The following is a 14,041-nucleotide window of genomic DNA, read 5'->3' on the forward strand; positions in this document are numbered from 1 at the left end:
AGCTGAGAGTTTTACTTTTCCCCTTAATGTTCCCTCAAAGTTCTGATTGAAAGTTTGCCTTGTGTGAGACTAACATCATGGTTACGTGTCCAGAACATTCCAGGAAAATTAGTTGAATATTCCAGGAAGGATCCTTAAATTTCCTTGTTTTTCCAACATGAAAGTAATGTGGTTGTGACATTCCCACAATGTTCTGGAAAGGATTCTGAAATGTATCCCTTCACATTTGTTACATCTTACAACAGCAAGTGTTTCTACTGTGACGGAAATGTAAAGGTTAAAGGAGAAATTTATCACAAAATTAGCATATGTCACGAGAGATTAAGGACACATGAAGTTGAAGTTGACAATTGACAGTCATAAACAGCTGATCTGCAGCCTGCCTGAGCTTCCTCAAGTCCGGGGACAAAGGGTGCGGGGGAAACAACTCACTTCAACCACAGATTGCACATTAAGTAGAATTTCAATCTGTTTAATATACTGTCTGTGGCTCCAACTCACTTTGGACTGCAGTACTCATTTTTTGGCACACTGTTTTTACATATTGCTCCTTTAAATGTACCAGGTGTTTTTCATAATGTCTTTCTGAGTGTTAAGTTACCAGTGGTTAAAAAAGAATACTGAAAATCTGTACTTAGTTACATTAGTTACATTACTGACACATTCCTCAACTACAAGTAAAACTACTGCTGAAAATATTCTTTTCAAAAAATAGTATTAGTACAAGTATTAGGGAGGGGAGAGCCATGACAAACTTCTGTCCCTCTTTACAGAGAGATGGATTTATTTAGAGTAACCTTATTGTAATCTGAACAACATTCATATGTAATGTGGCAGAGTGTCCTGAGTTTGTGTAACTGTATAAACTTCATAAGAAAAACAATCAACAGAACAAATCCAAACTTATTTAAATATTGTTATTCATGGTTTCCCCGAGATAAAATAAACAACAAAATTAATGCTTCTATTTATCCTCTAAACAAAGTTAACAGTTTGCTTACAGTGTTGAATGTTTTGAAATGATCAAACCAGTGGTGAAATGTTGATTTCAAAGTGAAAACCGCAACAAAAGAAACATTAACATGACACCCACACAGGTTTTCCTCAACTGAAGCAGTTCTTGGTCACTTGCAACCCCTACTGTCTGGTTAAGAAGAGACAGACGGCAACTGTCAACGGCTGTATAAAACAGAACAATACTAAAAATGGGTTTCTCAATAAATTTAAATCACAGATGTCCTTGAGCACACAAACAGAAATGTGCACAAAAGCTATTTGGCTGTAATTTTACAAAAAAAAAAGTTGAGAAAACTCATAATTTCAAAACAACTGCCTTCCTAGAGTTTTGAATCAAACTCAAATTCTTAAATTTTGAAATAGACTAAACAAAGTTTTGCCAACCAATAATCTTGTTGAGACAACTTACTTTTCATCTGTAGATAAACTTGAATCTTTGAGTTTTAGAAACCCCATAAAATTCAAGATTCAAGAGATTTATTGCCATTTGCACAGGTACATAACAGTGCAGGTACACTGGATTTTTTTCTATCAGTCAGCTTTGTAAGAGAAGAAGGACAAGAGAGAAAAATGCAAATAAAAGAGCAGCATAATGGGGCAAAAAATTAAATACAGACTATATACAAAAAAAACACACTTATAAAAATGCACAGTATGAAAAATACATGCATAGCATACAAAAAATAATATAAATTATAAATATTATGTAATAATTTGTATTTTTAAAAAATGTGAGCTGTGAACCTGATTTGACCTGGTTGCAAATGAAAATTAAATTATCAACTATTCCTCACTTTAATCTCAATTACTTTACTCAACGCTGTTTCTAAAAAATTCAAGTTTATGTAAAGAAAAATAGTTAATTATCCCAGTGAAACATTAAATCTGTTGAAGTAAGTTGCCTTGAAATTTTGCTCAACTCTTTTGTTTTTACAGTGTAGTTTGTAAAATTAGCTGCGAACAAACAATCACAGTCAGCACAACTGATCGCATGATCCCCTCCAAAAGTACTCATACAAGTACCCCTCCCAACAAACACAGTAATCTGAGTAGTTTTGGTTCATTACTTCCACCCCTGAGTAACATTTGAAATAATCTAAGAAAAATCACTGCAGACTTTTACCTGAGAGCAGTCGAAGATAACGAGGTCTGAAGTGGACCCTGTCCCTGATCCCTCTCTCCTGAAGTCCTCGTGTTCTTTGTGTTCTTATACTTGCAAACAGGTAGCGGTTGTTGGATCTGTTTATTATGGTCCATTGACTTCTCTTCCCTCAGCCTCCAATTACTTGAGATCAATTCAGATGACTGCTTCTGTCCCCTCTCTGGATTTCACACTGACAGGATAACAGGGAGGAAAAAAAAAAAGCTGTGTTTGGATTAATTTATGGGGCACAAAGATCAAACCAGTGGACAGAGAAAACGGTGCTAATGAGGAGATAATATCTATTAGGCCTCGTGTTTATACTCAAAAAAGATTAAAGTAATTCCTCTGTGTCGCTGTCTCACTGAGAGAAGACTATTTGAACACCTTTTCTAATTACTGTTTCTATATTTAGATTTCCTTACAAGAACCTTCACATTACTTTTGTATTTTTCATTTCTGCAATCAATTTTAAAAGCACCACCTATTAAAGAGAGCTTTCTTTCTTGTGTTGGTTAGTCAAACGCCAACACCACAGTGTCCTCCAGTGGAGAAAGCTGAAACAAAGTAAAGAACCAGAGGACGTTCCACTCAGTCGGATGATGGATCACCCGCGGTTTCATTTGTAGAGTGTGACACAGTACCCAATTTATGGTTGTGTAATTCATCCCGAGCAATAAAAGTTCTTAAAGTGGAATTAAACCTAAACTGTGAGGATGTTGTAAGGGCAAATCAGTGTGGGTGAGCTGCATGATTTAACCGTCCCACAGCAGCAGCAGGAACCTGGTAATGAATATTAAACCCAAGTACATCATGACACACGTCCTCCACCGACATTAAAAGAGAAAATGCAACAATATGACCATTAATGAGATTAAATAGCTTATTCCTTTTATGTTTTGAACAGGGTATTACAGCTTTTCATGTACTGTTAGTGTTGAGTTGATTTATTAAAGGGACAGTTCACCCCAAAATCAAAAATACATATTTTCCCCTGCCTTGTAGTGCCATTTATCCATCTAGATTTTTTTGGTATGAGCTGCAGAATTTTGGAGATATCAGCTGTAGAGATGTCTGACTTCTCTCCAGTATAATGGGAGTAAGTGGCACTAGTCCTGCGGTGTTCAAAGCACCAAAAACATACAAAACTAGTGACTCTTTCCAAAAATCATGACCCGGTGGTGACTCAAGATAATCCAAAGAACTTGTTGTGAGGAGTTTGATGTAGGAACTACTTTCTTTCTGCAGTAGAATCTACCGGAACTACTTTCTTTTCTACTAGAAAGAAAGTAGCTCCTACATGAAGCTGCCTATAGGAGCAGGGCATAATTTGTTTTTAGCCTGTGTTTATTTATTATTGGTTGAGCCTGCGCGTTCATTTGGTTGTCATCACTCCTGGTAATTTGCACAGTGGTGTGGTTTCATATTTAGTTACCTGCTCATTTAATGGCGAGATCTAGACAAAGAGGTGAGGGTGAGTAGGGCTCCAATATTTTCTTTTGAGCGTTACGTCTGTTTGTTAGGCCTTTTGTTTAATAAACAGCCTACTTAGCCTCTCAGCGACTTTTTTCAGTCAAAGTAGTTGCTACACTCCCAACAGCAAGGTGTGTGGAAGAGAATATTTAGATGACCCCTTTGTAATCACCAACATTTAGATGAGTAGCTCATTTAATTTCCTATTTTTGGTCAATAACTGTTACAGTTGCATTTATTTAGTTTTTTTAATTGCATGTAGCTAGTTACATGTAATTAGTTACTCTACAGCACTGCGAGAATCCTGTTAAACATTTAAGTCATTTTGTTACAATGAGTGTATGAATTCTTGCGTTATGGCCAAAACATGTGTTGTGACATCACAGTGACCCTTAAGCAGCTCATCCTCAAGTCCAAGTGGACGTTTGTGCCAAATTTGAAGAAACTCCCTCCAAGCACTCCAGAGATATTGCTTTCACAATAGTGAGATGAACGTGAGATCACAGTGAACTTTGACCTCTAACCACCAAAATCTATCCTTGAGTCCAAGTGGATGTTTGTGTCAAGTTTAGATTTAGATTATTTTATTTTTGATCTTATATTTTGTGGTTTTGGTGGAAGAAACATGACCGCTTTTATCGACAGGGTCGCTCTAAAATGAACACAATATGAAGGTTCCTTACTAGTTTACTTCAGTACAAAACAAGTGAGAATCTTCATGTTTATCTTTATTGTCCTCAGAGACAAATTTGTCTTGTAGTCAGGTGAAACATCGCACACAGACTTGAAGGTGCATAAAACAATATAAAACAATAAAACAGAGAGAAAACTGCAGACAGACACCTCAACTGATGAATGTTCTCCATTTGATGTGACAGGTGAAGGAACTCACAAAGTGGAATGAAAACACCTTTTTAAGCTCAGTTTGTGTTTTCAGCTCAGTGTTATAGACAGATATTAGGAAAGATAGACGGTGTGTGTAGTGTAGATATTAAGCCAAGTAAGATTTAAGGTCATGGGAGGTCAGTTTTGCTCCCCTCCCCTTCAGTGCTGCAAATCAAGAGTCTAAGGGGCCCATCAATATCAGACAGGAGACTGCTAAGCCAAAAGCCTCTTAAACCACAGTTTTGCTGTGGGACAGATTAACTGGCACAGTGAGGGGTGCACTCAATATTCCCAAAGCTGTTGCCCTCACCAGCATACTTAAAGGCGCAAAGGTTAAAAAGTGACATGTCTCTCAACTAACTTCAGTTGTACGCAAACAGCCAACTTAGACACTTGAGACGTGACCTGATTTAAAGGTGCGGTGTGTAAGATTTATGGGCATTTATAGAAGTGGTATGTAATACTCATAAGTATGTTTATATTAGTGTATAATCACCTAACAATAAGAATTCTTGTGTTTTTGTTAACTTAGATCGAGCGTTTTATATCTACAGAGGGAGCAGGTCGTGTTGTACAGAGGACACCGTGTTTCTCCACCATGTTTCTGCAGTAGCACAGAACAGACAAAGCGAACAGGCTCTATAAAGAGTCTTTTGTGTTTTGTTTGAGTTTCACGGCCACTGTAGATTCTCTTACAAGCCTGGAAGATGAAGGTGAACAGTCTGCAAGCTCTCTGTTAGATGCCACTAAATCCTACACACAGGTCCTGTAAGATGAGGCAGTAACCAGCAAAGAAATACTAAACACGATTGTTTTTATTTGGCAAAATATCTTAAACAGTGATAATGTAAAGTATGAAAATGCTGAAGTATTTTATGATAAATGCAAAATGATTAGCTGATATTATTTTATTTAATAAATAATAAGAATAATGTTGCAGCTCGAGCTCATTTTTATTACCTTATATACTGCTGAGTAGTTTAATAATAATGCATCATAATCTGTTATTTTATTATTAAATAATCTGAATATACAAACTAAAACTGTAAAAGATAAATGTAGTGGAGTAGAAGTATAAAGTAGAATAAAGTGGAAAAACTCAAGTTAAGCACAGGCGCCACTGTCTTTAACATGCGCTGTATTATATTTTGTATATATTTTTATAGTTTTATAGCAGCTCTAGGCGGACGACCAACGTACATATGCTTTAGTTTGTATTTGCGCAAAATATCCACAATTTTAGGATTAAAGGTGTCACTTGTGCAGACTGAGTTGTCTTATTACAGCACCTGGTCTTGGAACGACCTGCAGGCTAAACTCAATCTACCCTCCCTCATCTCTCAAACCAGTTTTAAACAAAAGTTTCTCAGTTATATATTACAAAATGCTCCTGGTATCATATATAATTTATTTTGGCATAGATCTTTTGTGTGCATTTGATCTCCTCTGTCATGCATCTTTTATTCTGCATTATTTGTAGTGTTTTGTCTTCTATCAACGTGCGCTCGATGTGTAACTTTAGTGTGTGATGTGTAACTTTGCTGCCCTCTTGGCCAGGTCACCATTGAAAAAGACATTTTATCTCAATTGTTTTTTTACCTTGTTCAATAAAGCTTAAATATAATGAATAAAAAGTTAATGTAAAATCAAGATTGAAATAGCGTAAGGGCGAATAAAAAACAATTTACATAAAGCCATAAACAAAAAAAGGGTAAAATCTCATGTTGTGGATTTTTTTAGACTTGCAGTGCAGCGTACTGTTCATGAAGATACAGTCCCCTGAGAAGGACATGCTTGAACTTGCCATTTTAATTAGTTCTCTGAACATGTAAACATGTTAAAAACACACAGGGAAATAACACATCTGATGATGCTTTATTCCAAAGCCCGCTCCCAGGAGGAAACGAGCTTCTCACACAACACTGTTTCAGCTCACGGTCTGGATTCTGCAGCAGAGAAAACAGTGATCCAGAACTGAGCAATAGGCTACAGAGAGCTTTTAATGTAGTTTATATGGATACTGCTGGAATTACAAACTTGTGTTGCAGCATATGTCAGTGCTGAGAGTTAAGAACATTAATGAATATTGGCTGATTGTCCCCGTGCCCCCAATTAGTACAAACATGCATTGTTATACGGCTAATTGTCTTGCTCCTCTGTGTCTTTAACATGCTCCCAGGACATGAAGGAGGAAAAGACTGCGAGCTGAAGAACCAGCTGTGCATGTAAAAGCCTCTTGATGGCTCATTCAAGGCATCATCAGGCTGCTTCTGCATCAACAATAACTGCACACTGTTGTCTCCGCGGGGGTTGTTTAACTCTGTTTTTAAACTCCACGGGGAAAAAGCATCAATGTATTTCAGAGGACTGACTCGCAGACTTCTGTCTATAGAAACTGACAGCTGACATGTAGGGTTTAAAGATACCGCACAAGTTTATAATTCTCATATGTTATTCATGTATGACCCGAGGCGGCTCGGTTACTTTTTATGATGACGAACACTCTCCCAACATTAAAGCCTGAAGTTAATCTGAAATGCCGTGTTGCTGTACGGCCTGGAGCACCTTCATTCATGTTAGAAAAAGGAGGGAGATTTGCAGATTCATGCCACATTTGTTTAAAGTTTGATATCATGCTTTTGCTTCTGTATCTGATTCTAAACCTGAACATTAACTCAAATTCCCAGCTGCGCTCATCTTTCTTTATTTATTGTGAAGGTACTTAGGATATCACATTAAAACTTAAAGGACAGATTCACATTTTTCAAGTCTGCCTTGAAACAATAATCATATTCCACATGTACATCGAAACAAATTTTGCATTGATTCATGTTTGGGGACAGAATCCACAGTCCTCCTCCTGGGCAAAAATATATTCCTAAATTTATCTGAAAGTAGAGATGTTGTATACAACATTTGCCCAAGAGGACACATTAAAGCACCAGCATCTCAGACTAAAACAAAATGCACACTATGTTTACTAAATACAGGTGGGGGGCAAACAATGTCACCTGAACATATACTGCTCACACAACTCAGGTCAAACTGTCAAATTAGACAGTGTTATTCAAATATGGATCAAGATTATGGTACATCGTTGCCTTTTTCTTGCTCAAAATGTTTCCAGAAACACATTTTAGTGACTATTTAGTTGTAAAACAAGAAAGATGGGAGCCAGATGGCCGCCATTTTGGCTCTTGTGACTAGAAGGGAGCCCAGATCCATGAGTTTTGGCCCAAACTATCTTTCAAAGTCTTTTTAGAACTAAACCAGCGCAGTGCCCATTCAGATTTGCTTCCATCTGTTGGCGGGGTACTGCTGCTTGCAGTGTTGTAGGGGGTCGTTCCCATTCAAAGCACGTGGCCATTTGGGAGAGATGCTTGGCTCCCTGAAGTGACGCTTGTGGCGTTGTCGAGAACCACTCATCCAATCAACTTCACACTCAATACTGCACTCCCTTGGGTCCTCAACAAAGTTTGACGTTGATGGGATGAACGGTTTTCAAGACATACGAAGGGCAGTCATACACACATGTACACATCCTTCCTTTATAGACGATGCTGCTGCAGTGTCACCTATCAGCCAAGTGGCACCAAATTCGTCAAGGTCACTCAGACATCATATGTGCACACCTCCACCAAACATGTTTGCAAAAGCACAAAGCGTTCAGGAGATAAGACATTTTTGTAGCATAAGACCCAGTGCATTTGAGCAAACTGTCTGGAATATCAAGAGGTATTTCCTCGGTCCAGAGATGTTCTGTACCAAATTTGGTGATGACTACTCAAAATTTGTAGAAGGACTAGAGGCAAAACGGATTTGGACAAAATTCTAAATGGCATCTAGATGCAGATTGGTGTTGCTTATACAGACAAATTCTATTGTTGGACTTACAGTTCAAAAGTCACATGCCAAAATGTAAAGTTTGTTGTTACAGCACCACCATCTGGCCAAATTTCACCATATTAGACACTGCACTCCCTCGGGTCCTCCGCAATACACTCGCCGAGTGTGAAGAAGATCGATTGAACGGTTCTCAAGAAATGAGAATTATATACACAGAAAGATAGATAGAGATACCTTCATTTATAGTTAGATTTCCTCTTTGAGTTATTATCCCTCTGCTGCAGCACAACAAGGAAACATCCTGGTTAATACAAGGACTGAAAAAAGAAAGAGAAATATAGCATACAAATGTTTGAAAATGAGGATTTGTGTGTAAGACTAAGGGTGACAAGTGTATACAGAGTTTTGCACATTAGGTATATATCAGTTGTTTTGCATATAGATAATAAATAAATATGTTAAAATGGCCAGCGTGTGTAAAAGTAAAAGACTGTTAGAAAGATACCGACTTGATCTGTCAACCCAGACAGCCGAAGCCTCATATTAACTTCAAATAAACTTTGAAATACATTTCTGTACCCAACAGGACTGTGGATTTTTTGTTCTCCGTCACTTCGGGGGGGATTTCCTCACAGCCAGTATGAACGAGAGGAATGAAAACTGTTTCAACACCAATTTAGGCACCTTTTTTTTTTAAACAGACTTTAAAAACCGTGTGTATCCCTCAGTGGTAGTACAGTATATTCCCTCTGCAGTGTTTTCCCTCTGAGATCATCTGAGTCAGATTTAGTTTTAATTTGCTAAACTGTGGGCTGAACACTGTAATGTTGGCCAATGATCTCAGGGGCATCGAAGACTATAAATTGTAATTACATGGGCTATTAAACAGCAAATGCACATCAGGCTCTACTTTTAATCCTCAACTTCAGGTGAGCACCAATTTCACTGAAAAACATCCAAGAGATTTTCTGTCATGACTTGTATTTTACTATCTATTATATATCATTTATTGTTGTGATGATATTATTTAAAGCTACTGCAAGGAGTTTTTAACTGGTTATGAAACAGTCTGTTTCCTACTGATGCCTCTATATGATCTATGTAAGCAAACCAGATCTTCAGCATGAAGATCGGCTATTTCCATATAATTTTTATGCCTTTTGGTCAGATCCTCTGTGAAATCAGATGCCTGTGTTTACATTTTCACAGGAGGAGATTTTTATTTAAGATCATTTTATTTTTGATATTATATTTTGTGGTTATTGTGGCAGAAACACTACCGCTTTTGCTCAAAGGACCTCAAAAAACAACATGAAAGTTCGTTGTAGTAGTCTGAAGTACAAATACTTGTGTAAAAAAAAATCGAACCCATTTCATCTTTTTACTTTTTTTTTTTTTTACCTCAGCTTGTTAATCTTTTTCATCTTGTTGAATCTTGTTACGTCTTTTATGTCTTGTTACACCTTTGTTGTCTTGTTACCTCTTTTACGTGAGCTTGTTATATCTTTTGCCTTTTTATGTCATTTTATGTCTTGTTGCATCTTTTTTGTCTTATTACGTATTTTTTGTCTTATGTCTTTTTTGACTTGTTACCTTGTTTATGTGAGCTTGTTATGTCTTTTTTATGTCATTTACATCTTGTTACTTCTTTTTGTCTTATTCCCTCTTTTTTGTCTTCTTACCTATTTTAAGTGAATGTGTTACATGTTTTCCGTTTTGTTACATCATTTTCATTTTGTTATGTGCCTTTTGTCTTGTTAGCTTTTGTAAGGTCATGTTACATCTTTTTTGTCTCGGTACCTCTTACATTTTATGTCTTTCATGTCTTATTACGTCTTTTTTGTGCATCTTTAACATCTTGTTACCTATTTTATGTCCGTTTGTTACATCTTTTTTGTCTTGTTATGTTTTTTACATCTTTTGCGTTGTTACCTATTTCATGTCAGTTGGTTACGTCTTTTTCGTCTTTTATGTCTGTTGTCTGTCTTGTCTTGTTACCTCTTTTACGTCCTATTACTGTTTTTTTCTGTTTTGTTATGTATTTTTCGTCTTGTTATATCTGTCATACATAGCCTGATAGCACTCAACATTATGAAGACACTTTGCAAGACTAATCGTGCATTATATACACTGATGGATTCAACAGGAAATCATCTGTCAGGAACAAAAGTAAAAGGTTGTCAGAAAAATAAATACAGCCTCAAGTAAAGATACCTGAAAACTCTACTTATGTTCAGTACAGAGTAAATGTACTTTATTTCTTCCCACCTCTGTCAGCCTTAAACAAAAAATATCAAATCTCATATTAGGGGCAACAAGTTTGGATTATTATTCCTCCAAGACATGTAATGATTACTTTCAGGCTGTCTTATTCAGTTTCTGTTAAACTTCATATAACCAAACTTAGAGGCTGTTTCTTGTGTGCAGTGTTTTTATAACAGATTTGATTCTCTGGCTGCAGGCCTTGGTGTCATGGATCTATGTGTGACCATCAAAGGGGTCTCCTTCCTCTTGCAGACAGGTATGGGCATCTTGGGGAACACCGTGGTGCTGCTGGCGTACGCTCACATCATTTTCACAGAACCTAAGCTCCTTCCCGTGGACATGATCCTGTGCCACCTGGCCTTCGCCAACCTGATGCTGCTTCTGACCCGCTGCGTCCCTCAGACTATGACCGTGTTCGGGCTGAGGGACCTGCTGAACGATGCCGGCTGTAAGGTGGTGATCTACGCCTACCGAATCGGCCGGGCGCTGTCGGTCTGCATCACCTGTATGCTCAGTGTGTTCCAGGCGGTGACCATCGCCCCCGCCGGGCCTCGTTTGTCCAGGTTGAAGCCTGCTCTTCCTTCCCTGGTGCTCCCCACCTTCGCAGGACTGTGGCTTCTCAACATGGCCATATGCATCGCTGCACCTTTCTTCTCCATGGCTCCACGAAATGGCACCGTCCCCGCCTTCACCCTCAACCTGGGCTTCTGCCATGTGGACTTCAGAGACAACCTGTCCTATGTGATCAACGGCGTGGCCGTCTCTGGGAGGGATTTCGCCTTTGTGGCTCTGATGGTGGGCTCGAGCGGCTACATCCTGCTGCTTCTCCACCGTCACAGCCGCCAGGTGAGAACGATCCGACGTTCTCAGGGCGGCGGGGCAGAGACCAGGGCGGCCAAAACGGTCGTCACCCTGGTGGTTCTTTACGTGGTCTTCTTCGGGATTGATAACGTGATCTGGATCTACATGCTGACAGTGGCGAAGGTGTCGCCGGTGGTGGCTGATATGAGGGTGTTCTTCTCCTCCTGCTACGCCTCTCTCAGCCCCTACTTTATCATTTCCTCCAACAAGAAGGTCAAGGCGAAGATCGTGTGTGCAGCCGAGCAAGACCAACCTTCAGCAGACAATCAGGAGTCGAGTGACAAATGAGTCCATCTGTATCTTGACAGGCTGTCGACTGACCTGCGACACAGCAGAGTTGTTGTACTCTCAGAGTTTATCATTTTGAACACCGATGCACAGATAACTGTCATTTAGCTCAACAATGGACCCTTTAGAAAGTTGTACTAGAGAGTGGTGTCACAGTGTTTTCTCTTATCTGTCGTTTCATCAAAATCATAAATATAAAGGTGTTTGGACCTGCCATGTGGTGCGCAGTCATTTTATATATATTATACAAGTTTTGATTTTTACAATATATAAAAAGGTCAAACTCTTGGCTATTAAATTTTGAAATGGGTCACCCTCCTTAAAATTTTATATTTTTTTTATTAAATTGCATTTTTTCCAGTTGAGAACTTGAATTTTGTCAGTACATTCAGACACACAAATCATTTGTAAAACAAAGAACACACAAAAGCTGTCCCATTCATTTTTGTTTGTTTGTTTGTTTTTTTGTATTTTATAAATCCTTATGAATGTATATTTAATGAATCTAATCGAGAAAAAAGTCTCTATGATTGAATTGACATCACATACAGGCGTGTGTCCAGACTTACTACTGACACTGACACTGGTACTAACTTACTTATTTTATTTTATTTTATTTATTAAACTGAAAAACTACAATTTAAAAAAATATATATTAAAGAGAACTGAGACTTATGTCACCTCCATCAGCATAGATGTCAACTCCATAAGATGGAATATTTGACAGAGTTGATGTTCCAGTTTTACATTTCACAGCATAGTCATGGTGAGTAGCCATTTTATTTTTTTAACGTCAGAAGTTCTCTTATGGCTAATCAAAATATACATTTTAAACCATAATTCTTATTTAGCTTTGATTTAAAATGGCTACGGAATGTTCATGTTGTGGTTGAGACACATCTGATAGCAATATTTTTTTAAGAATTTGTCAAAAAATAGAAAACTGAAGGCTCTTAACACATTTTGAAATTGTTTGAAGTTGTGAATTCTTGTCTGGGACAAGGGTGTTAATTGACCAAAGACCAAAATATTTCATAAATTACATATATTTTGCATCTATAAATCTTTAAAGAATAAACTTTCACCATTAGAGTGCTGGTATTAATAGAGTTTTTAAGTTTTTTGCGAAGACATGATTTGTCCCAACTCTCAAGCATGGGTGGAGGTGTACAGACCTGCCATGTGGTGTCAATTCAGAAAGTATTTGGTAAAATAATGAATAGTTATTAAAATTATGCTTATCTGCATACAGCTCTTATCGTCATGTCTTAACCGTCGTTCTTGCTTGCTGCGCTCTGATTGGGTGAAATATCAGGAATAACATCAGGAAAATTTGTCTTTGGGTTTAGGATGTCCTCATTTTCGTCTCTCAGGCAGCACTATACCTGTCTAGAACGCGTGCAGCTTCATCATTTAAAAGTTTATATGGAAATGTAGAGCACAAATTGCTGATTTAAGGCTCATGGCGATGATGGCGCTTTACTGTCTGCCAATCTTACCAACTAAGATGGATTCTGCAGCCAGAATAAGCGCAGGTTGCGCCTGAGAGACAGCACTTAGGGCGTTAGAATCACCCTAACAGCACAACAAACCCCGGAAAAGGGAAGCGGAACACTGAGCCAAATGTTAAACAGGAGTGAAGTTAGAGAAGTTCACAATACCTGAAATCAACGTATCCGCGATAAGACATATGCGTGATGAGGAAACAGTTTAAAAATGTAACATTTATAAGTCATTACTCGCGTCTAAAGGTGTCAGTCGACGTTCAGCGCGGAGCTAACTGTAGTTAACGGTAGTTAGCGCAGCCTGACAACAAGACGCTGCAACGCCCCTGAAACTGATGACAAAGTATTTAACGACGCGTTTGTGATGATTACTAAATGTGTTTTACAGTTTGTGCCAGACCGACCCGTACAGTTTTATTTCAGGTAAGTTAGTAGCTTCTTGCTAACGGGCAACAGTGGTTAGCTAGCGTTTACTGGTTAACGGTTAAGTTTAACGTCAACAGCTAACAAGCTAATTTAGTTGCTTTATAACTCACTTTGTAACTAACGCTAATCTAACGTTACTCTGTTCTCAGTTGGTGTGTTTATAGTTACTGTATATTTAGTGCCCTTTGTCATTGTTCGTCAGTGTATTGTTTTAATGTCAGATTGAAATGTATCTGTGTTTCTTTTTTGTTCAGGGAACAGATCTGGATTTGTGCCCAGCCTTTTCTCTGAAATGACCTGACTCTGACTTCACTGGTTCCAGCATCTCGTCGCA

General features: G+C 38.1%; 1 protein-coding gene across 1 annotated transcript; it reads left to right on the top strand.

The window, feature by feature from the left end:
- The first annotated feature begins 10,642 nt into the window (after positions 1 to 10,642).
- ora1 (olfactory receptor class A related 1) lies at positions 10,643 to 11,951 on the top strand. The gene has a single exon (XM_084745597.1). It carries the CDS (start codon positions 10,835 to 10,837, stop codon positions 11,774 to 11,776), a length of 942 nt encoding a protein of 313 aa, XP_084601723.1. The 5' UTR covers positions 10,643 to 10,834; the 3' UTR covers positions 11,777 to 11,951.
- The last annotated feature ends 2,090 nt before the right edge of the window (positions 11,952 to 14,041 follow it).

Source organism: Lutjanus erythropterus, chromosome 2 (assembly GCF_056507025.1).
Source record: "Lutjanus erythropterus isolate fLutEry1 chromosome 2, fLutEry1.hap2, whole genome shotgun sequence".
NCBI classification, from domain to species: Eukaryota; Metazoa; Chordata; class Actinopteri; order Lutjaniformes; family Lutjanidae; genus Lutjanus; species Lutjanus erythropterus.